Source organism: Gracilinanus agilis, chromosome 6 (genome assembly GCF_016433145.1).
Source record: "Gracilinanus agilis isolate LMUSP501 chromosome 6, AgileGrace, whole genome shotgun sequence".
Taxonomy (NCBI): domain Eukaryota; kingdom Metazoa; phylum Chordata; class Mammalia; order Didelphimorphia; family Didelphidae; genus Gracilinanus; species Gracilinanus agilis.
Genome location: NC_058135.1, coordinates 228,062,470 through 228,083,868, shown reverse-complemented (window position 1 = coordinate 228,083,868; position 21,399 = coordinate 228,062,470). Strand labels below are relative to the sequence as shown.

General features: G+C 41.2%; 1 protein-coding gene across 1 annotated transcript in view; it reads left to right on the top strand.

Moving 5' to 3' along the window:
* The window catches only part of DNAAF9 (dynein axonemal assembly factor 9), a 129,836-nt gene that overhangs the window by 42,391 nt on the left and 66,046 nt on the right, over nt 1-21,399 (top strand). The window contains exons 12-18 of the mRNA XM_044680921.1: nt 426-470; nt 912-957; nt 4,556-4,667; nt 5,334-5,404; nt 9,046-9,096; nt 10,998-11,085; nt 19,867-19,970. Of these exons, the coding sequence (XP_044536856.1) occupies nt 426-470; nt 912-957; nt 4,556-4,667; nt 5,334-5,404; nt 9,046-9,096; nt 10,998-11,085; nt 19,867-19,970 (517 nt within the window). The remainder of the gene's footprint in view (nt 1-425; nt 471-911; nt 958-4,555; nt 4,668-5,333; nt 5,405-9,045; nt 9,097-10,997; nt 11,086-19,866; nt 19,971-21,399) is intronic.

The window sequence follows — 21,399 nt, the reverse complement described above, 5'->3', positions numbered from 1 at the left end:
TTTGCTAAGCACTGGGGATACAAAAACCAAAGGGACATTGTTCCTATAAAGGAGTTTGCTTTCTACTGGTGCAGTAAACATATGGGCAAGAAAGCATGCTCTAAAGAACACTGGTGGACTTGATCCCAAATGGGAAAAAGGAGAAAACTCTTAGGATTTTTGGTGGGCAACTTGGCACTGACAGTATCTGAACAAAAGCCAGCAGGGAACTTTTGGGAGACACTGGAGAAGTGTCCTAGAGCAAATCAAGGATTAGAACAGAAGACCTTTCCCTTCCAGTTAAGACTAATTCTGTGTTTAGTGGCTTTCCAAGTTAGCCAGTTGGGGGATAGGAGATGTGACATTTCACCAGGGCAGGATTACTTTAGTAGGATCTGACTGGGAAGGAATTCTGACTGATCTGACCCTCTGACTTTCATCCACAGCCACAAGCTAGCTTTTCGTATCCATGCCGTAAACAACCAGGGAAGGTGAGTATCTCTTTTTGCCTGGGGGTGGGGGAAAAGAGAGAAAAGGCTAGTTTAACACCAAGGAAAACATGGCCCACAGCTAGCCAGTCCTGATCTGTATCCTTTCCATAGCTGACCCAACAGCTTTTTGAAAGAACATCCATTTTACTTAGGTGTTGTCTCAGCTGGTATTTGGTTTCAAAATAGGCAATGCTTAATTAATATCTTTTCTACTGAGAGTTTCCTTCCCTCTAAAGTTGGGAAGAAGTTAATTTTCACTCTATGTTTTACATTAAAATTCTATCTACTTGCTGCCAGCTGTCAAGTTACTTAAGAGATTCCCTGGGAGAAATCATGCTTCCTTGTTGAAGTGACTGATTTAAAAAAATAGTGGGTATGTTTTGAATTTCAGCATCAAATTAACCACTTTGGGGTTTTCTTTCTTTTTTCCCCCTTCTCAAGAATTGTGCCTCTGGACAGTGCAGACAGCTTATACTCTGTTAAAACGGTAAGCAGAGCTGCTAAAGAATGGCCTTCTCAGAATGGTCCCCAGGCAGGCATCTGCAATTTCTGAATGAGTTTCTAGGATTTATTGTAAAAAAAAAACCCATGACAAACATATGGGGTCACATACCATGAGGTTTGGGAGCCAGTAGTATGTTCTTCCAACAATTATACCTATGGCTCAGTGGTTTAGAACATGATGCTTCCTGGGCCAGGGCTTAAGAGCTGTCAAGTTGACTGTTTCATGACCAAAGAATGAATGAACTCTTACCTGGTGTCAATTGTTGTCTGAAACTGTGCCCTTGCATTAAAAAGAAAAACAAGTATAGATGATTCAGTGCAAAGCCATCCCCACCAGTGGAAAAAAACAACTCCAAGCTTTCCATGGAATCTGAGGTGGAAGAAGTCTTGGAAGTCATCTAGTGCAGCCCAAATAGGAATGCCCTCTAGTACACATGGTCATTTAGCCTCGATGAAGAGTGATGGGGAACCCATTAAGAAGATGGCTCTTTTCACTTTGAGACGATTACAATTATTAAAAAGTTCTTCCTTACGTTGAGCCCAAATCTTCCTTTCTGCAGCTTCTGCTCATGCTTTCTAGTTCCGTCCTCAGAGATTGGGTAGAACAAGTCTAATCCTGGTCTGTAGGACAGCCCCACGGATAAGCTGAAGACAGCCAGCGTGCCCATCCGACCTTTGTCTTCCACAGTTTCTTCAGTTGACTGCCAAATGGCATGTCTCTCGTTACCATTTCTACTCAAAAGGCCAACCTGTTCATATAAGCTAAAGGGTACAAGAAGGCAGAGCAAATGATGACATGTTTGATATCCATCATACGTGTTATATTGTTGTTGAATCCCTATATTGTCGATGTTTTCTGTTCCTTTGAAGAGGCTTCTCCTGGGTAATCCTAGATGTTGGTCTTAGAGGTTTAAATGACCTCAGTCCTCAGCCTCCTCAGTCAATATGCCAGGTAGTAGCAAGTTAAAAATAAAATGGAAAAAAAGAGAACTGTTGTGTTTGCCATCTTCCTCTTCTCTCATTTCAAACCAACCTTCCAGACCCGGCTCCTCCTCCTCTAGGAAGCCTTCCCTGACTACTTTAGCTCATACTGATCTTTTTCGATGGTACTTCCTAGATTGCTTGATACCATTTCATCTGAAAAATTTTCTGAGAATTATTGAGGACCACAAACTCAATGGAAATGATCAATCTGGCAAGCAGTTAAGGAGGCAACAGACACATTATCCCCTCTCTTGTTCGGATCCCATCTGGAATGTTGTGCTCAGTTCTGGTGGCCACAGTTTAGGAAGGACATTGACAAGCTCAAGTGCGTTCAGGAGAGAATGACCTCTATAGTGGCATCAAATTCATGCCACATGAGCCTGAAGAAGTGAAAACATGGAAGGGAATATGACAGATGACTTCCATCATTTAGAGGGTAGAACTAGGAGCCATGGTAGTAGAAGTTGCAAAAAGACAGATTTAAACTAAATGTCAGGAAAAACTTCCTAAAAGCCTTGGGGAGTTGTGGGTCCCCCCTTATTAGATGTCTTGAGGATGGGAAGACCACAGGTTGGGAATGTTGCATGCAGGGGTTAGGTTAGACCCTGAGGCCCTGTAATTTTACCTATTACTGTGGACACGAGGAGAGTGGTGACAGTTTTTATTGCTATCAACAGTATCCTTGGGGCACACAGACCTTGTCAAATACTTTGGTTCTATAGCTTTCAATACTTAACCAAAGGCTTATTTAAAACATACACATCTGTTTATCAGGCTATTGTACATTCCAGTAAAGAACGAAAGAAAGAATTCACCATTGTTTCTTGCTTTCAACCAGTTTGCATTCCTTTGAAGAAAAGTACCACAGAAAAGAAATCAGGGGTTCCTTTGGATCCTTCCTTCTTCAGATTGGCAGGCCCCAAGAAGGACAGTCAGGGATTTCAGGCTCCAAACTTAACTCTAACCTCCATTAGCTTCTTGGCTAACCAGACTGGAAATTGCCATTTCTTGTGAGGTGTCTTTTTTTTTTTAAACCCATTTCTGGGTTGGTTTTCTTTTGAGAGGAAGGGTGTGGTAATGAAGGGAGAGGCACTGGCCAATTATCTTGTTCTTCATTATCAGATTACCATGTCCTTCCCAGGCCCAATCACAAATTATTTTACCTTTCTTCTCCTGCCAGATTTCTCCACAACATTGTTCTATTCATCTCCTTTGATTTTCAGCTAATAAATTAGCTCTTTCTTTCTAGATGCGGGGGAACCAAATAACTCTGGGTTGCCCTGATTTTATTTTAAGTCTCCCAAAGCTCAACTTGAGCAAATGTTTTCTGAACATATTATGTGTAGAGCCCTATTGCTAGATGACAAGAAAGATACAAAATCTAGATAAACTACTCTCCTTGCCCTGCCTTGTCTTTCTGTCACAATCTAACTATAGCACATATACATACTGTTGTACAAAATGCTCTACACTTTCTAAGTACAGACAAAGTTCTCTACCAAATTGGAGGAAGAGGGAGAGAGCATTATTGCCTAGGAAGATCAGGGAAGATTTCATTGAGAAGGTGACATGTAACCTGGGCCTTAAAAGAAAAGTAGGTTTCTAAAAAATGGAGATAAAGTAGAGGATATTCTAGGCATAGGAATCAGTATGAACAAAGGCATAGAGGGGAGTACAGGACTTTGAGCAACCAGCTCATTTGGCAGGGACATGGTACATATCGATGGCAGCTAAAGCTGAAAAGTTATGTGACACCAAACTGCTAAGGTCTTTGAAGGCCATACTAAGGAGTTGAAGCTTTATTTAATTGGCAGGGAACTCTTGAAGGATCTTAAGCCAAGTTAGGGACATCCCTAGATCTACATATGAAGATTAATCCATCAGTTCTATGGAAGGACAAATTAGAGGTGAAAAAGACCAGAAATATAGGCAAATGTGCCAGGAAGCTATTCTAGTAGTCTAGGAGTGTGATAATGATTACTCAGACTAGGAAAGTTTAAAAAGAAAGACACTGCAGAGACAGAATCAGTAGGGTCTCACAGTTGATTCAATATGAAGAAGGAAGAAAAAGGAAGAGTAAAGGACAACCCCAACATTGGTGTCATGAGAGACTATGAGAATGGTGGCGCCATAGACAGAAGTGCTGAGATAGGGATGGGGCTGGATAATGTAATGATCTGAATATTTGACACATCTTAAAATAAGGTTTCTGTACAAACAGTGTAATAAAGTTTCTATACATAGTGTATAGGTGGGAATAGGGTTAGTATATGGAGAGACAATTAGTGGAGAAATTACCATATTAATTGCCATGTAAAAAAGTATTTACTCAGATTTTTTTCTTTTCCACCTCTCACTCAGATTTCTTTACATCTAAATAAAGATGCAGAAACTTTGTTCTGGAAGTCAGGGGGCCTGATTTTGAATCCAGTTCTTCAAAATGTTATAATCGTAGCAATTCCCATAACCTCTCTGGCCTCAGTTTCCTTCTATGTAAAATAGGGGATCATCTTTGCACTCCCTTTCCCACAGAATTAGTCCCTTCTTAAAGACTTTTGGTTAGCTCTTAGCAGTGTTGGCTTTATCATTCATTGCAGGCCTCCATGAGTGTATATGACATCCCTGACTTGAATGGAGGAAAAGAATGCTTGGGATCTATAGTCTTCTCAGAATCATTTTTGACATCTCAGATCCTTATTAAAGAAAATGGTAAGTGCTTCATAAAAAGCCTTTGGAAAAATATTGCTAGAACTGCAAGTGCAGAATGAGGTAGTTATTTCCAGGCAGAGCCAGCATATTGGCTTGCTTTTTTTCAATTTACTCTGTAATTTAGAAGGGGATGTCACTAAAACTTGACATTAGTATTAACAAAGGATCCATAAAAAAAATTTTTTTTTTTCCAAGAACTAACTAGGCAGCTAGGTAGCACAGTGGATAGAGCGTCAGGCCTAGAGTTGGGAAGTCCTGAGTTCAAAGGTGGTCTTAGACACTTCCTAAATGTATGATGCTGGAGGAGTCACTTAACTCTGATTGCCTAGCCCTTACCAGCCTTCAGTCTTAGAACTGACACTAAGACAGAGGTAAGGGTTTAAAATAAAATAAAGGTTAACTCCCAATCTTGTTCAACAAGCATCCACATGCTTCCATTTGTGATAAAAACAAAACAAAACTAATCTCATCACCCAGAAGGAACTCCCTTTCACCCACCCTTGCCCCAGCCAGATTGAAGAAACTTTATTTTAAAGGATGCCCAAAGGATGTCCTCATGCTCCTGGGGGCAGGGAGGGGGAGAGAAATGGGGAAATGAGCGATTTTTGTGATCCTGGGTAAATAGGGGAGTATTGGGTAACTCGGATTTCTCTGGTCTCCCCACAGATGGCAGTATTACTGCAGAAACCAGCTACGAGATTCTGACTGCACCCATCACCAGATTCTGCTCTTGGCTGGTCAGTATTACTTCAGTTAAGGATTTTCTAAATTGGAAATGTGATTGAAGCAGTGTACAGCATCAGAGGGACAGCATCCCCTTTTTTGCAAGTGACATTGTTAAATCCTGAATTAGTTTGCTCTAATAATAGAACTTTAGGAACCCACTTTCAGTAGATGATTACACCTGATTATGCATTTTCTCACAGAGATTCTGAGGAAAAGGAAAGCTTATGGTCCAAGATATGATTTATCCCTTCATTGGGAGGGAGCCAGTAACGTCTTGATTGCCTATTTCCCCCAAACTAGAGTTATCAGAATATTTGTGGTCCGTTTAAATGCTTAGTGGGTGTCAGAAACACCTCAGGGAGGGGCTCGTGCCTGGGCCTGCCAGTGCCTGGGTCACAGCCTCTTCTAGGGTCATCAGCTGCGGCCTCCTGGGATCTGGGCCCATCTACTTCAGTCCCTTCAGTCCATCAACTTGTCCACGGGCACATAGCTCAGAACTAAGTGTCTGAGTCAGAATTTGAATCAGAAATCTTCCTGACTGCAAGCCTGGTGCTCCACCCAGGGCGCGACCCAAAGGACAACAAGGGAAAGCTCTGGCCTAGGAGGAGAGCCCTTCTGTCTTACTGAGTGTTCCAAACTTGTACCCAGAAGGCCTCCCAATTTAAAAGCATGACGTTATTGGAGCATCTTTTAGAGTTTAATATCATCGCAGGACACAGCCACAGCTGTGGTGTGAGGACAAGAACACTGGGTTTGGACCTGCTATGTGTGGGGCTTGGGCACATCCTTAACTTCCAGAGGCCTTGGAGAGTTGGACTGTGATTTCCAAAATCCCTCCCAGCTTCAGGTGCTATTATTTTATTGGAAAGTGTGACTTTTAAGAATGATATGTGGTTTTGAAATGTATTGAGGCATGATGCCGCCCTTAAATCCTGTGTTTTCTGTTATTGTACAGGACATCTCAAAAATCTTAGTAAATTTTTAAGTGCTAGCTTAAGATTCTCCATATCACCACTGTGGTTGTTCTAAAGCCAGGCCCTTATCATCTGAATTCCTGACTTTGAACTTATTTTGATCTTATTCTTGCAATAAAAAAAAATCTTATAGTGAATTTATTCATATTTTATGAATTCTGTTGAGGAAAAGAACTACAAAGGTTTTCAAAATAACAAGGCTCTTGACAAGTCATTCTTTTGTATTCAAGCAGTGTTCCATCTCCTGCCTCCAACCACATGCATCCTCCTTTTAATGATCCTTAGGGAGAGCTCCTACTCTCCCATGGAAATTGGCTGCCAGATTGAACAGCCTCTCTCTTGAGATTGCTAGCCACCACACATTTGTCAGAGTTGGGCTGGACAGCAACTGCTATAGGAAGGGTCACCTGCAGAGAGGGGGGCATGGTGAGAGCAGCTCTGCTTTTCTCCACAGTACACCCTCTCAGACTCTCAGTCCCCCTCTGCTTTTCATCTCCAACCCCAGCATGGAAAACCTAGGCACAAAATCCCTTCAGCACATTTGCTTCCCTCCTTTGATTCTCTGGGTCTTGATTTCTCTGTCTCCCTCTTATCTATCACCACTCTTTTTTCTCCAGGATATGTTGACTATGCTGATACAGAGACAGATGGGGCAAGGGAAGTGTCTATGGCAGTGGTGCTTCACAACTTGGGCTCCTCCCTTATTTCATCGTGCGATTTTTGAGCCAACAGTGTGGGGATGGGACTTAGTGGGGGCCTGTGCGCTGGGCCTCCTGAGCCATCCTAGAACCAGGCCCAGTATACTTGGAGGGCAAACCTATTATCAAGCATTCTCCTTTGGACACAGTTCCCCCGTGCCTCTTTGCAAATGCTGTACCAGCTGTGAATAGGGCAATCTTCCCTGGCTGTGACGAGTTCCTAACCTGACGCCCTTGGTGGGTACACATGCAGATGGTGACAGACGTGCATCATTTACTTCATGACTAGAAAGCATCTGTTGAGTTCTGCTGGACTTCTGAATGTTGCTTCTCCCCAGCTCATGGAATGACTACTCAGAATCTGAAAGTCATTCTTGGGTGGCCTCGGGTAAACCACTTCCCTTTCTAGTCCTTAATTTCCGAATCTAGAAGTTAGAGAAGATAATACGTGCACTAACAATCTCATAAGGTAGAAGGCACTTCCCAAGGGCCACAGACTTAAAGGAGGAACAGGAAGAGGCAGTGGGAACAGTTGGAAGCAGCAGAGGGGCAGTAGGAGGCAGTGGCTCTAAGGAATGGAATGAAAATCCAAATTCTGATCTTGGTGGAGACTCTTCATCCCTGTGGCCCTCAGGTTCCTTTTCTGTAAAATTAAAGGGTTCCATTTAGTCACAAAGGTGTCATAGTCCTCTAATTTTGTGGTCCTTTGACCTCATTAATTTGAACCAAATAGAAGAAGATCAAACTGAAATTTAAAGACAGTCTGAACTAGATGTTTTTTGAGAAATACCACTTTATTATCAGCCTAGCAAAGTCTGAATTTACCTTGAAGTCAATCCCTTTCTCGGCCTTAGCTTCCTCTTCTCAGTGCTAATAATTAATCCCAATTTTTCCCCCACTATATTTTTCTTATATCCCTGGTTTCTTGTACTTATTTTCTTCTCAAACCTCTCTGGGTTCTCTTATATTCTGAACTATTGGGTGTATATACTTAAAGTCTGGGCATTTTTACCCTGGGATTCATGAACTTGTTTGTTTTTTTTTTAATTTAAGCATATTTCAAAATAACAAGTTTCTTTTGTAATCATGTGGATTTCATTTTATTCAATTAAGAACATTTTCTGAGAAGGGATTCAAGCTTTCACCAGACTTGATGAAGGGAACCATGACCAAAAAAAGATTAAGAAGCCAATCTTAGAGTAAGATCACTAATTTAAGGAATCTAATGGTCAGAATGAATTTTTGGGGAGTCCATCATAGTTTTGTAGTGATGCACTTTAAGAAAACTCTCAGGGTGAGATCTAGCCTAATGGGAATTGGGCCAACTTCTAGAGGCCTAGGTTCATGACAGTGTGGCTATGCTGCCCCTTTTGTAGTCAAACAGGTTATTCCAGAGTCAGCTTCTTTATTTCCATGGACCTGACCTGGTAGGACCAACAAATTGTAGTATTCACTACAATTAACATGTTTAAAGAATTACAGGTTTGAATGGGGAAGAAACCTGTGTTTCCTTGATCCTAAAAAAAGTTTTGCTTTGTTTTTTAAGTGCTTCCCCTTTTGTTAAGACTAAGCAACTTGCTACAGAATTTCCTTTTGGAGCACCTACTTGTTTAATTTAAAAGTTCCAGTATGAAGAACTACATTGTCCCAAACGTCCAATTGTGGGAGCCCTGGGAATTTTCCAGGAAACATTGTTCTGATGCTGGGATTCTTTGACTTTTTTTTCTCTGTGTCATAGACCCTTTGGACAGTCTGGAAAGATCTCTGGACCCTTTCTCAGAAAATATTCTTAAGTGCATAAAATGAAATGTGTAAGATTACAAAGGAAACTGATTATTCGAGTATGCAGCTACCAAAATATTTATAAAATAGATTCATAGAGCCCAGGTTAAGAATGTCTATTCTCAAAACAGCTAAACATCATTGCACATTCTGGTTGTGAAGTATCAAATATCAAAGCTGCCATTATTTTGGATACAGGTAGAAGATAATGAAGTGAAATTGTCCGAGAAAGCCCAGCAAATGGTGAAGGTGAGTAATGATTATATTCAAAATAGAAACACACTTAGGGCTCCAAATTAGTGGCTAATCAAAGGAAAATTCCAATAACTGGTCGAAATGTACAAATGGTTAAATCTTCAAAATTTCTAAATTATTCCCTTGTGCAGTCAGTCTGAGAGCAGCCAGAGTATGATTGCTTGTCCTCAGTTCTTGCTCAAATGCCCTTTTCCCCTTCTAAGAGAGGTCCAGAAATAATTATTTATGTTGGGAAAACAATGGAAATCCTTTATGCTGCTTACTAAGTTTTTGTTCTTACAAAGTATGGTGAAAACTGGCATATGCAGGCAGCTAAAAGGGTCTGGAAGCGGGGCAGAAGTGAAGCACTACAAGTCAACTAAAGAGCTACCTTCCCTCCTTTTCCATATATAAAATAGGAAAAGAAAATACATTCATCTCCAGACTTTTGGGGCTGGGAGTGAGAGTGTAACTATATGGTAGGAACGAGTGTTTGATTCCCTTTAGTAAGGGCAATACACATATTCTCCTTTTAGTGTCATTCAATGACTGTGGTAAGTCTGACCTCGTTTGAGACTGAGGGCCCTGGCACTAAGGGCATTTGATGCTGAGTGTGCTGAGTGAGGGACCCCAGGAATCATTTCCTTTCTTGGCAGGTGGTGGAGACAGACTGGGGGGATGGATTTCCTTTTTCCTTAAAACATCAGTTGCTTGCCCTGGAGTATGGAATAAACATTTTGCAGGGTTCATCTTTTTCATTCAAGGCTTCAAATAAGTACTTCTTTGCTCTATCACTTGGGCTTATGTTAGTAGCTATTCCATCTGGGCCTTTGGGGCAACTTAGAAGCATTCAAGTCAAGTCCCCTAAGGACATGCCTCCTGGATGACTACCACATACCCTCTCTATTCCTCTTTTCCCCCACTGTCAGTCATCTCCTGCCCCTTCCTGATCTTCCCACTATTCCTAAGACCCTCAAAGACCATACTATACAATTCCTCAGACTAAAGTATAGCTTAATGGCAGAATACTGAGGTCCAGTCAACTTCCTAAAAAGCAAAGGATATCTCTCTAGGCATCCTTGAGCAAGATGCTAATTGGCCCTTAGTGGTTTCTGCAGAATAGAACCTTTCTAGAAGATGGTGGCTCCTTGGTTTGAGCAGGCCTGGGTTTTCCCTGACACCTCAGGGTTGAGCTGTCCTTCTGTCCTGTAGTATACTAGGTGAAGGTTATGGTCTCTTTCATAGAAGTGCTTCTCCAAGGCCCCAGATTTCTTTACTTGGTGAAGTTTAGCCTAAAATTAGAGAGGTGAAGGGTGTGGGAAACAAAGCAGGGGTTTTCTATTCATTTAAACTAACACAAATATAGTTGAAAGATATGTGGTCCATAAATAAATATACTCCACAAGTCTACTATTAACCTTCCCAACATTCTCAGGTGACCTTGGCACTACCTCCCAGGTGCTGCTGCTGAGAGTGCAAAGGGTAAGAAAGGTGACCGGAGAATTGGGGTGGGGCATATGGAATCAAAGCACAATGCCCAACATCTTTGGCATGCAGTGGAAGAAGTGACAACAAACAGAAGGAACATCTGTGTTTGGTGTGGGGCCAGGGTATTGGGGCCCACCCAGCCGCTAGGTGATTCCTGCAGGACAGAAACTTCCTTAGAAGATGGTGTCTTCTTGGCTTGAGCAGGCCTGTGGAGCTGTCCTTCCACCCTGTGGTATCCAAGGTGGCTTCTGAGTACAAGTAAGGGCACCATTGGAATGCTGCGCTGCTAGGCCCAGGAAGGGGGAGAAGTGACCTAGAGGCCATTTTACAACCTGCCAGAGGCAGACGTCGTCTGGGGAAACATGACTTATTGGAGTTTTCAGCTGTAACTCTCCTGAGTGATATTTCTTTTCTCTTTTTAATTTTAGGAGGATGAATCTTTCTTGGGCCTCCTCCTGACAGGAGGAGAGAAAGCATATATTTATTCCAGCAATGCACAGGCCTGGCCAGAGGAAGGTGAGCAACGACCTCCTTGTAGAGGATCTTCTCTGATTGACTCTTTGGGCTCCATTTCTTAATGGGTGATATTGGCAGGTCTGATGAGAAAGATTTCTAGTAACTTACACATAGGTAGGGCTTTCTTATTCCAAAAGCATTTTCAGAGATGTTGTGAGATTTGGTCCTCCCGGTAACCTGTGGGACAGGCAGGAATTATCATCCCTGTTTTGCAGATAAGGAAGCTGAAGCTTCCAAAGGTGAGTGACTTTTCTGGAGTAAGTGGTAGATCTGGTTAGAACCCTTCCCTCCTTTCTAGGGCTGAGGGCTGGCATCTGAAAGCTTTCTCTCCAGATGGATACAACAGGGGACTCTATGTAGAGACCAGCACTGACTCCTCTTCAGAGCAGGAGCCCTAACATGAGCTTTTGACCTTCTCATTACTGCTTTATGATTCTTGAGAAATGATCCTTTCTTTTAAGACTCAAGTCAAAATGGTTTTCCTTGGCAAAAATCTAGTTCCTTCACCAAATCTCTCAGTTCTTCCTAAAAGATAGGGCCATTCTGGGCAGTTCCAGCTATTTCCTCCTCTTCCTTTTGAATCTCTTCTGTCTAGCAAAAAATTTCCCCTCATTAAAAGTCCTTGACCTCTCTAACCTAGTTCATCTTTCCTCGTCCCTGTAAAAGGAAAGGCAAAAAAGATGTGCTCGCCAGCTGTGTGACCCTGGGCAAGTCACTTGACCCCCATTGCCTACCCTTACCACTCTTCTGCCTTGGAGCCAATACACAGTATTGACTCCAAGACGGAAGGTAAGGGTTTTAAAAAAAAATAAAAAATTAAAAAAAATAAAAAAAAAAAGATGTGCTCGCTAAAGATGCCTATGAAAAGCCTCTGACAATGATGGGATTTGCTCCCTTCTCTGTGGAAGAGCTTGCTGTCTTTTGGTTCTGGTATGAAGTTTATCCTACCTTAGATGGCAGAATTTAAGCCAGGATCCTGGGGGAAAGGAATACAGCCCTCAAATGTAATGACAGTCTATAAATAGTAGGTTATAGGCATAACACAGATGCTGTTGTGTGATTGCATGGCAGTGCCAATTATAATATTTTGGAAGGAGATTTGCCAAGGGAAGTGTGAGCCTTGTTAGCAAAGAGCCTTGTTAGAAAAATAGTTGCTATTGTGTCATATTGCATTCTTTAGCAAGATTTGGTCCCTTCTGCATTCCCTTCATAAGCCTGAGGGGCAATGACCAGGGTTGTCCAGGTCCTTCTTTTCCCCATTTCCAAGAGGTCAGTTTTCAGTCTTGTTGATTCTCCAGGCCTCCCTGGAGAAGATTTGGAGGGCACCACCATCAGTGCAGGGGGCAGCGTGGGCCCCGAGACAGATCTGTGTAAAGTGCGTGCACATGGCTACCTGTGCCTCAGGCACATTGTCACAGAACTAATGAGCCCTCTCTAATTAATTAATCTATAGCCCTCATCTCCCAAGAGAAGTGGTGCCATGGCCAAGGTGTGTCATGACCAAAAACAGAGATCCTCAACCAGGCTTCCTCCCATACTGTAGCAGGGGTTATGGGGGGAATCTGCTGATGTCAGAAGACAATACTTCTTTCCTACCTGCAGGTAGCTGCGGGCCCCTCTCCACATTTGGCTCCCCTCCAAGGTTTTGAGCCTGCTCCCTGTGGCCCCCCAGCCCCCAGCCCCTGCTTGTGCCCAGTGAACCATCAAAAGATGTCAGGCACCATATGTGGTCTGGTGCTCACAGCTCCCCAGCCTGGTAGAAATTTACTTCTCATGCCCACAAACTATACTCTAATGGTATTGAACTATTCCCCAAATATACCTGGCAGCCAAGGGGTGTAATGGATAGAGAGCTGGGCTTGGAGGCAAGAGAGCCTGAATTCCAGTCCAGACTCAGATACTTCCTAGCTGTGTAACTCTGGGCTGGTCATGGAATGTCTGTCTGCCTCAGTTATCTCATCTGTAAAGTGATAACAATAGCACTTCCCTCCCAGGGTTCTAGTGAGGATCAAATCAGATAATATTTTAAGGCCCTTAGTACAGCACCTATCACATAGTACAGGCTAGATAAGTGTTAGCTGTTTTTATCATTATCTCTAGGCCTTTGCTCACATTCTTTCCCAGCTCTATCTTTTGAAATCCTCTCCAGCTCGCAAAGCTCAGTTAAATGTCACGTCCTCTAGAAAATTTTCCTTTACGGCTCCCGGCCAGAAATGATCTTATTTCTCTTCTGAACTCTCAAAGCACTTTGTTTACATCTCTCTAATTTCTTATATGATACTTTGCATTATATTCATTTATGTACACCTCATCTCCTCTCCTAGGTTCTAAGCACCTTGGGGAAGGGACTATGCAACTTTTGGTTTGGTTATTTTTTAATTAATGTTTTATTAATGCTTCTTCTCTTTAACATCATAGTCATTTCCGAACAAATCCCTACCCCCTACCCCCAACCAGGAAGCCTTCTCTTGTAACAAAGAAAAGCAGTTCATCCAAACCAAATACAGCAACTATAGCTAGTGAGAAATGTAATCTTTTGTATCATTGTGGCTATGTCTTAATTTACCTCTCCCTAACTGTACCTGTCATATAGAGGCATTCAAGAAATAAGTTTGCCCTCATCTTTTGGCAGATGGGGTATAACTCTATCTCTAATTAGCAGGAAGACTGCTATATTTGGCTAATATGGGTCATTGGGAGCCAAAACCCTCTCTTTTTACAACTGGAAAAACCAAGGCACGTAGCAGTGAAGCCCCTTGCCAGATAAGCTTCAGAACAGGGATTTTCTCAGGATGGATTCCTTCATTCCTATCTGGAGCTTGTCCTTCATTCCTCCACTTCCATGCACTGATTCTTAGGCACAAAGGGGCTAGGAGGGGACTTGCCTATGGAGACAGAACAAAGACTGGTCATCAGCTCTCTCGGGGTGGATCTGTCCTCTTACTTAATGCTCACCAGAAGAAAGGCGACTAAGAAACTTTGAGAGGAAATTCTCTAGCAAAAACATTACCCAAGGGGGGGAGCTTGAGGGGTGAAGGGGAAAGTAAGAGCATGAATTATGTAACCATGTTAACTTTTCTAAAAAATAAATATTAATAAATATTTTTAAAAAAAACATTACCCAAATTTCCCAAATGTTCTATTCCTTGTAGTATATGCCCCCTTGGGCACAGCCAGCTTTCCTAAGGTCTCTTCCCATAAGCTGAGCTGATGAAGGCTCTCTATTAAATGAGTTTATGTTGATAAAGCACTTTGGAAACCTAAAAGCTCCATACAAATAGCATCTGTTATTATTTGCATCTACTGAGTAATTGTATGAGCGAGGCCCCAAATTCTTTGTTGGAGCTTGGAGCCACTCTATTCTGTCAGTCCTTCCCTTCCCTTCCATTGGTTCTTTGGAATCAGGAAACTGATAGGAGAGAGACCAGCTTCTTCCCCCTTTGATCCCTGGGTGCCCAAAGGTGAGGAAGGGAATCTTCCCTCCAAGTTCAGTTCCAACAGGCATTTCTTCATTACATACCTTTATATAGTATAGCATGGGGTGGATATAAAACAAAAATGCCCTCAGTGAGCTACATTCTACTGAGTGCAACAGTACACATATGAGTATAATTCATGACAGTCCTGAGAACTGGCAGAGAAGGGATCAAGGAAGACTTCAGGAAGGAGGTGGCACCTAGAAGGAAGAAAAAGGTTCTAAAAGCCAAGAGTGGGGATTCTCAAGACCAGGAATGACAGAACAGCCTCCTGGCCAAGTTCTATCTAGAAAAAAACTTTTTTTTCTCCAATTTCAAAGCAGCCTGGCTCTGGAAATGAGTTACCCTGGCACCTACTATACAAGCCTGGCCTGTCCATTTTCACTGGTCTCTTGCCATCTGACTCAGTGGTTCTTAGATATGTGCTCATACTGTGTATTCTCTGATAGCTATCTGTTTCGGTCTCTGTTTGTCTCTCATTTAATTCTTACCTTGTAAGATGTGTGGGCTGTCCTAGATATCGCATCATTTGTTATCACAACTAGGCCTTTAGTAAATATGTGCCTAGTTGTGCTAAATGCAGTATAGTGAGAGTCACTTAGCCGTGGGCCCTACTTTTAGGCTACTTAGAGGCCAAGACAGACACTTACTAGAGCCTGTGCAAAAAGGAAATAATGACAATTTAAGGATTTGTATCTTCATTAAGCAAACCTAAGGTCAGTGAGTCAGATATAGGGCAAGGATCCCAAGTCTTGTCCTGAAACTTCAACTTCTCTTTCTCATCCATCCTTCCCATTGAATTTGAGTGCTGGAGAGCAAGAGCTCATCAATTAGGATTCCCCTTGGAGTGATATACTTGTTCTCACTTGTGTATCTAGAATCCCTTTTGCTATGTTAAAGATGGAACCAAAGATCACCAAAAAGCCCCTCAGGAGTGAGTTGGATGAAAGCATGGACATCATGCTTATTATCATCAGAGGTGACACTAAGATATGGGGGCGAGAGAAACAAGAAGTTGAATAACCAAACTGGAATCCAAAAAGCTGCTCAGCCTTGGTACTATGGCCAAGTCTAATGAATGAGAATAGTGGTTAGTAGGAATGGCTCATTTAACAAGGTAGAGTCTAATAGTTGGATCCTAAAACTTAGTTACATCCAAGTGCAGGATAGGGGAAATGTGCTGGACTATAATTTTGACAGGGAAAAAAAATAACCCTGGGGATTTTGCTTGACTCAGCTCAAATATAAGTCAAGAATAAATGAAAAATTCCACTTATATTATTTTATTTTGTATCATTATTATATATTCAGATTATTATTATTATTTCAGATCCTAGATTTAGAGCTAAAAGGGTTTTAGAGGTCACTTTATCCTCATTACAGATTTGTGAGTGATTTAATGCAAGTATCATTAGTCTTATTTTACAGATGAGGAAACTGACACTCAAAGTAGCTATGTGACTTCTCTAAGATCACTTAGCAGTTAGGAGGAAGGCAAGAGTTTGAATTTGGGTCTTGGGATTTGCAGAGTCTTTTTGACTATCCCCTGCTGCTGCTGCAGTGTGCTGTTGGAAGCCCTAAAAGCTGAAGCCCAAGCTATATTGTCCCAAGAATGAGGAATGTGTGTATTGAATTGGTTTTGTCTTGTCAGAACAACTTGTAGGAGGTGGATCCAGTTCCGGGGCCACATTTTAGGGAGGCAGTTGACAAACTGGAGCACATCCAGAGGAGGGTGTCCATTATGATGGGGAGACTTAAAACCAACCAGTCCATATGAAGATGAGAAGAAGGAACTTGGGATGTTTATCCTGGAGAATCAAAAACTTAAAGGGCACATGATAATAAGTGCTTGTTGTCTAAGTGACTGATGGCTATTTTCTAATAATTGAAAGGTTTTCCTAGGGAAGGAGAACTCAATTTGTAGTGATTGGGCCCCAAAAAGCAGACTTAGGACAAGTGACAAGAAGAAATATTTGACTCAGATAAGTAGCTCAAGGAAATGATTTGTCCATGAAAATTCCCTGTCAACACAGATTACATTAAATTCTTAGAGAATTGTCGATACAGGGGGGAAGTCAAGATAAATATCCATGGTCACACAGCCACTAAGGGTAAAAGGTAAAAATTAAACTCTGATTTTTGTGACTTTATGTCCATCCCTCTCCTTTCTCTACTGAGAAAGTACTCTACACTGCCTCTGAACATTCAGTTTCAGATGAGGGAAAATCCATTGATGAGAGTGGTCCAAAAATGGACTACTTTGATCAATAGCAAGTTCCCCATTTCTGGAGGTCATTTTGTCAGGGTTTTGTAGAGAGTAGCTTCAAGTCTAGGTTAACCTCCAGATTATTCTTTCAAACTCTGATAATATCAATCTACTACTCTTAGATTATAATTTGAATATCATAATAGCTAAAATGTATATAGCACCTACTATGTGGCATGTTAAACGATTTATAATTATTATCACATTTGATCCTCACAACAACTCTGGGGGGGCCAATGGCTCTTATTATCCCCTTTTTACAATGGAGGATACTGAGCTAAACAGAGGGTAAGTCACTTGCCTAGGGACCAAATTTGAATTGAAATCTTCCCTGATTCCAGGTCCAGTGCTCTATCCATTGTGCCATCTTGATGCTACATGTATCTAGCAAAAGAACAAAGATCAAAATGTCTATTGCTTCTAATAGATTTAGATGTCTGGGAGCCTAGGTGCTGTCATTGATAAACTGAGTCCTCTTAGCTAAACATTTTTTTCTATTTGTACAATACAGATAATGATATTTGCCACTGGGGCCTGGCTAAGGTTATTATTGCTCTCTCTTTGAACTCTGACTCATGTGAAGGTCGGCTCTCTTTGCTTTGATCTCCATTGGTTATGTGTGTAAAAAAAAGTTATGCCACCAGTTTGGGTGGCTTAGTGGATTGAGAAACAGACCTATTAATGAGAGGCCCTGGGTTCAAATTTGGTCTCAGACAATTCCTAGTTGTATGACCCTGGGCAAGTCATTTGATCCCCATTGCCCAGCCCTTCCTTTTCTGCCTTGGAACCAATACAGAAGGCAAGGGTTTAAGAAAAAGAAAGTAACAGGGAGTAAACTACCTGCCATTAGAGTCAAAACTCTTCCCTCTGGACTATTGTGACTTCTAAGGAAGTACTAGAGGGAATGAAAGCTGCTTATGATCTTTTCTCCTGGGAATGATAGTGGGTTTCCAGGCATATCTGAACTGTGCTAGAAGGAAAAAAAAACCTGAACCACAGAATCTGGGTTCAAATCCCAACTTTGGCACAACTTGCAGTGTCTTTGGACCAGCAACTTCACCTCCCTGGCCTGTTTCCTCATCTATAACATGAGGTGATTGGATTAGATTACCTATAAATTCCCTTCCTGCTCTACATCTCTGGTTTTATGACTTGAATATTATTTTGTGGTTCTGAGGATTTTAGACTTGGAGATCTGAGTATTTATAATTTTCCCAACAGTCTGACAATGCAATATTGAGTAACCATTAGAATGGGAGAGAGCATAGAGAATAATACTCAAAGGATATTTGGTAAAGTGACTCCATTGTTACATTGACAGCTTCCTCAAGTCCAGCAAAATCCTTTATTCCTTTGCATAATATTCCAAATGGTCAGGGAGCTGCTACCAGCTTAGTATATGAGGGCGTTTGTGAAAACTAGAAAGAATCATCCATATCCTTTGAAATTCAGGTATAAGCAAACAGCTCCTGAGTGTAAAGAATACTAGTAAAGGGGCCTCATTGTTTACAGGACTGCCTCGCCGGCTCCCAGACCTCGGCCCAAGAGGCATTGAAGTTTGCATCAATCACTTAGCATTTTTAGAAATTATTTCTATTGGCATGAAATTCATAAACATGAACAAATGGGAAATTTCTCTAAACAAAGAATAGAAGAAGAGGATTGTATATATGTGAAACAATGATTAAACAACTTATTTATTACAACTCGCCACTAAGCTTGTTACATGTTATTAAACCACCCTCCATCTTCATGGTATTTCTTCCAAGTCTTGCTTTTCCTCATGGCCACACGTCATCTGGACCTTGAAAGCCTCAATGGCATGACTCTGTGACCCAGTGAGTATTGGGGATCTTGAGTTTTCCTTCAGAACTCTGCTTCCCCCTATTCCTGGAAATGCCACTATTGCTAGTACTTGTTGAACCTTTTCTTCTGGCATTCCAAAAGCTCCCCAAAATGCTACCTTTTACAAGTTAGACTAATTAGAAGACAACCAGCAAATTCTAAATACATCATTCCCCTAATTATCATCTGTGTCTTATGCTGAACAACTAGTTCTAGATCTCCTGAGCACTGAGGGAACTTTGGTTCCATCAGTTCTCCAGTTCTGGTCAGGTTAAGAGAGGCAACCTCCAAACCTTACTCGCTTAGATTTCTGAGTACTTGCCAAGCTCTGCTCATTTATTTCCCCCCTTCCACCTTTAATGGTTGGGCTCACTTCATCCATACTAGAGTTAGGGTTCTAAGGTGTCATATCCATTATCCATATCCAGTCATTGCCCAGAAGTTCACAAAGAGACACCACAAATCTGGACCAAAATTCTGGCCAAAAGAGCCCCCTACAAGGAAGAACAATTTCTCTTGTCCTTGTACTAGGGTAAAAAAATGTCTTCCTCATTTACTGTTTAATGATCAACATTATTCATTTCTGTTCCATTGTCTATCACTTTGATTTATGTTGCCATGTCTCTCTGGCTTTAAAAAGACAGGGAAACTGGGAATCTTGGAAGTTTATAGGGTGCAATATAGCACTAAATGAAAATTGTTACTTTAACTATATACTTGAAGCTAATGGGGCTAAAGTGCTTCATCATCAAAGGGTATAATATTTGTAAAGTTCTCAGCACATACTCGGGACTTAATAAATGCTTATTCTTTCCCTCTTGGAGTTGCTCTGCTAACTGATATGTCATGGTATATAGTAGAAAGACTTTTATACTTGTAGGCAAAAGACTTGGGTTTGAGTCCTAATAATCCCATTTCATAGTCTATAACTCTGATGAAGTCACAACATCTCTGAGCCTTAGTTCCCTCACCTGTGAAATGAGGCTAATCATTTCTGTTCTGTCTTTTCCTAAGGGTTGTTGTTCTCTCAACTGAGAAAATTAATTAGGTTTTGCAAACTCTAAAATTGTAAGCAGAACAAGAAATATCATTCATGTTAAGGAAAATACTCAGCACTGGACTGGATCTGTCAGTAGCATTGCGTGTCTTGAGACATGGGAAAACCAGCTCTAATGGGTTGTCTTTTTCTTTCAGGAAAAGTTTACTTCTTTTCAGATGGCCTTTTGTTTTCCCATCATCATTATGGAAGCATCACCATCCCTAAGAATCACATGAATTCCATATACTTCTATGATGGGGTAAGTGTTTCACTAGTTCTAGAATTGCATTTTCATCATTTTTATTGTAGCATTTGTTTATCCGGCAGGATAAAAACAAGCTATTTTTAAAAGAAGGCATCCAAACTAGCAGTAATCATTTGAAAAATTGCTTCAAATTACTAATCAGAGAAATGCAAGTTTACACACATCTGAGCTTCTACCTCATATCCATCAGTCTGGTAAAAGTGAGGAAAAAAAAACAAACTAAAGAATATTACATTGTAGAAGGAGTTGTGGGAAAATAGATATAGTAATACACTCAGTTTTTTTTTTTAGTCCTTACCTCCTGTCTTAGAATCAATACTGTGTAAGTAATAATACTGTGAGTGGTAAGGACTAAGCAATGAGGGTTAAATGACTTGCCCAGGGTCACACAACTAAGAAGTGTGTGAGGCCAGATTTGAATCCAGGAACTCCCAACTCTAGGCTTGGCTCTCAATCCACTGAGCCACCCAGCTGTCCCCAACTAATACACTCTTCATTCACTTATTTATTTATTTGTTTGTTTGTTTGTTTGTTTGTTTGTTTTTAAGGGCCCTTAACTTCAGGCTTGGAGTCAATACTATACATTGGTTCCAAGGCAGAAGAGTGGTAAGGGTAAGCAATGGGGGTCAAGTGACTTGCCCAGGGACACACAACTGGGAAGTGTCTGAGGCCAGATTTGAACCTAGGACCTCCCGTCTCTAGGCCTGGCTCTCAATCCACTGAGCTACCCAGCTGCCCCCTCCAACTAATATACTCTTAATGGAGCTATGAATTACACCAGCCATCCTGGAAAGTAATTCAAGTCTAGACTCAACAAACTGCATATACTTTGATCCAGTGATACCAATTGTCAGTAGGTCTGCACCCCTGAACATATCAAAGAAAGAGGAAAGAATCCGTATATACAAAAATGTTGAAAGCAGTTCTTTTTTGTGTTCAAACTGAGTCCAATTAAAGTGGAACTGAACAAATTATTATTTGTAATAACTAATATTTACATTATAATTAAGAGTTTTCAACATGCTTTACAAATATTATATAATTTGATCCTTATAATCCTGGGAGATAGATGCTATTATTATCCCCATATAAGGAGATTGAGACAAATAGAGGTCAAGTAATTTGCCCAGGGTCACATAACTAATAACTATCTGAGGCCAGATTCAAATTCAGGTCTTCCTGATATGACTCCGGGCCCAACACTCTATCTATTGCATTACCTAGTTACCCTGTATAGGAATGCATTTCCAATATGGTACCATCAGAAATTTTGAAAAGAAAAATGTCAGAGAAATCTAGGAAGACCTGCATGAACTGATTCAGGGTGAAATGGGCAGAGCTGAGAAACAATTTATATAATTTATATAATAACAACAACAATTTAAAGAGAAACGCCTTTGAAAGAACTCTGATCAGTGCAGGG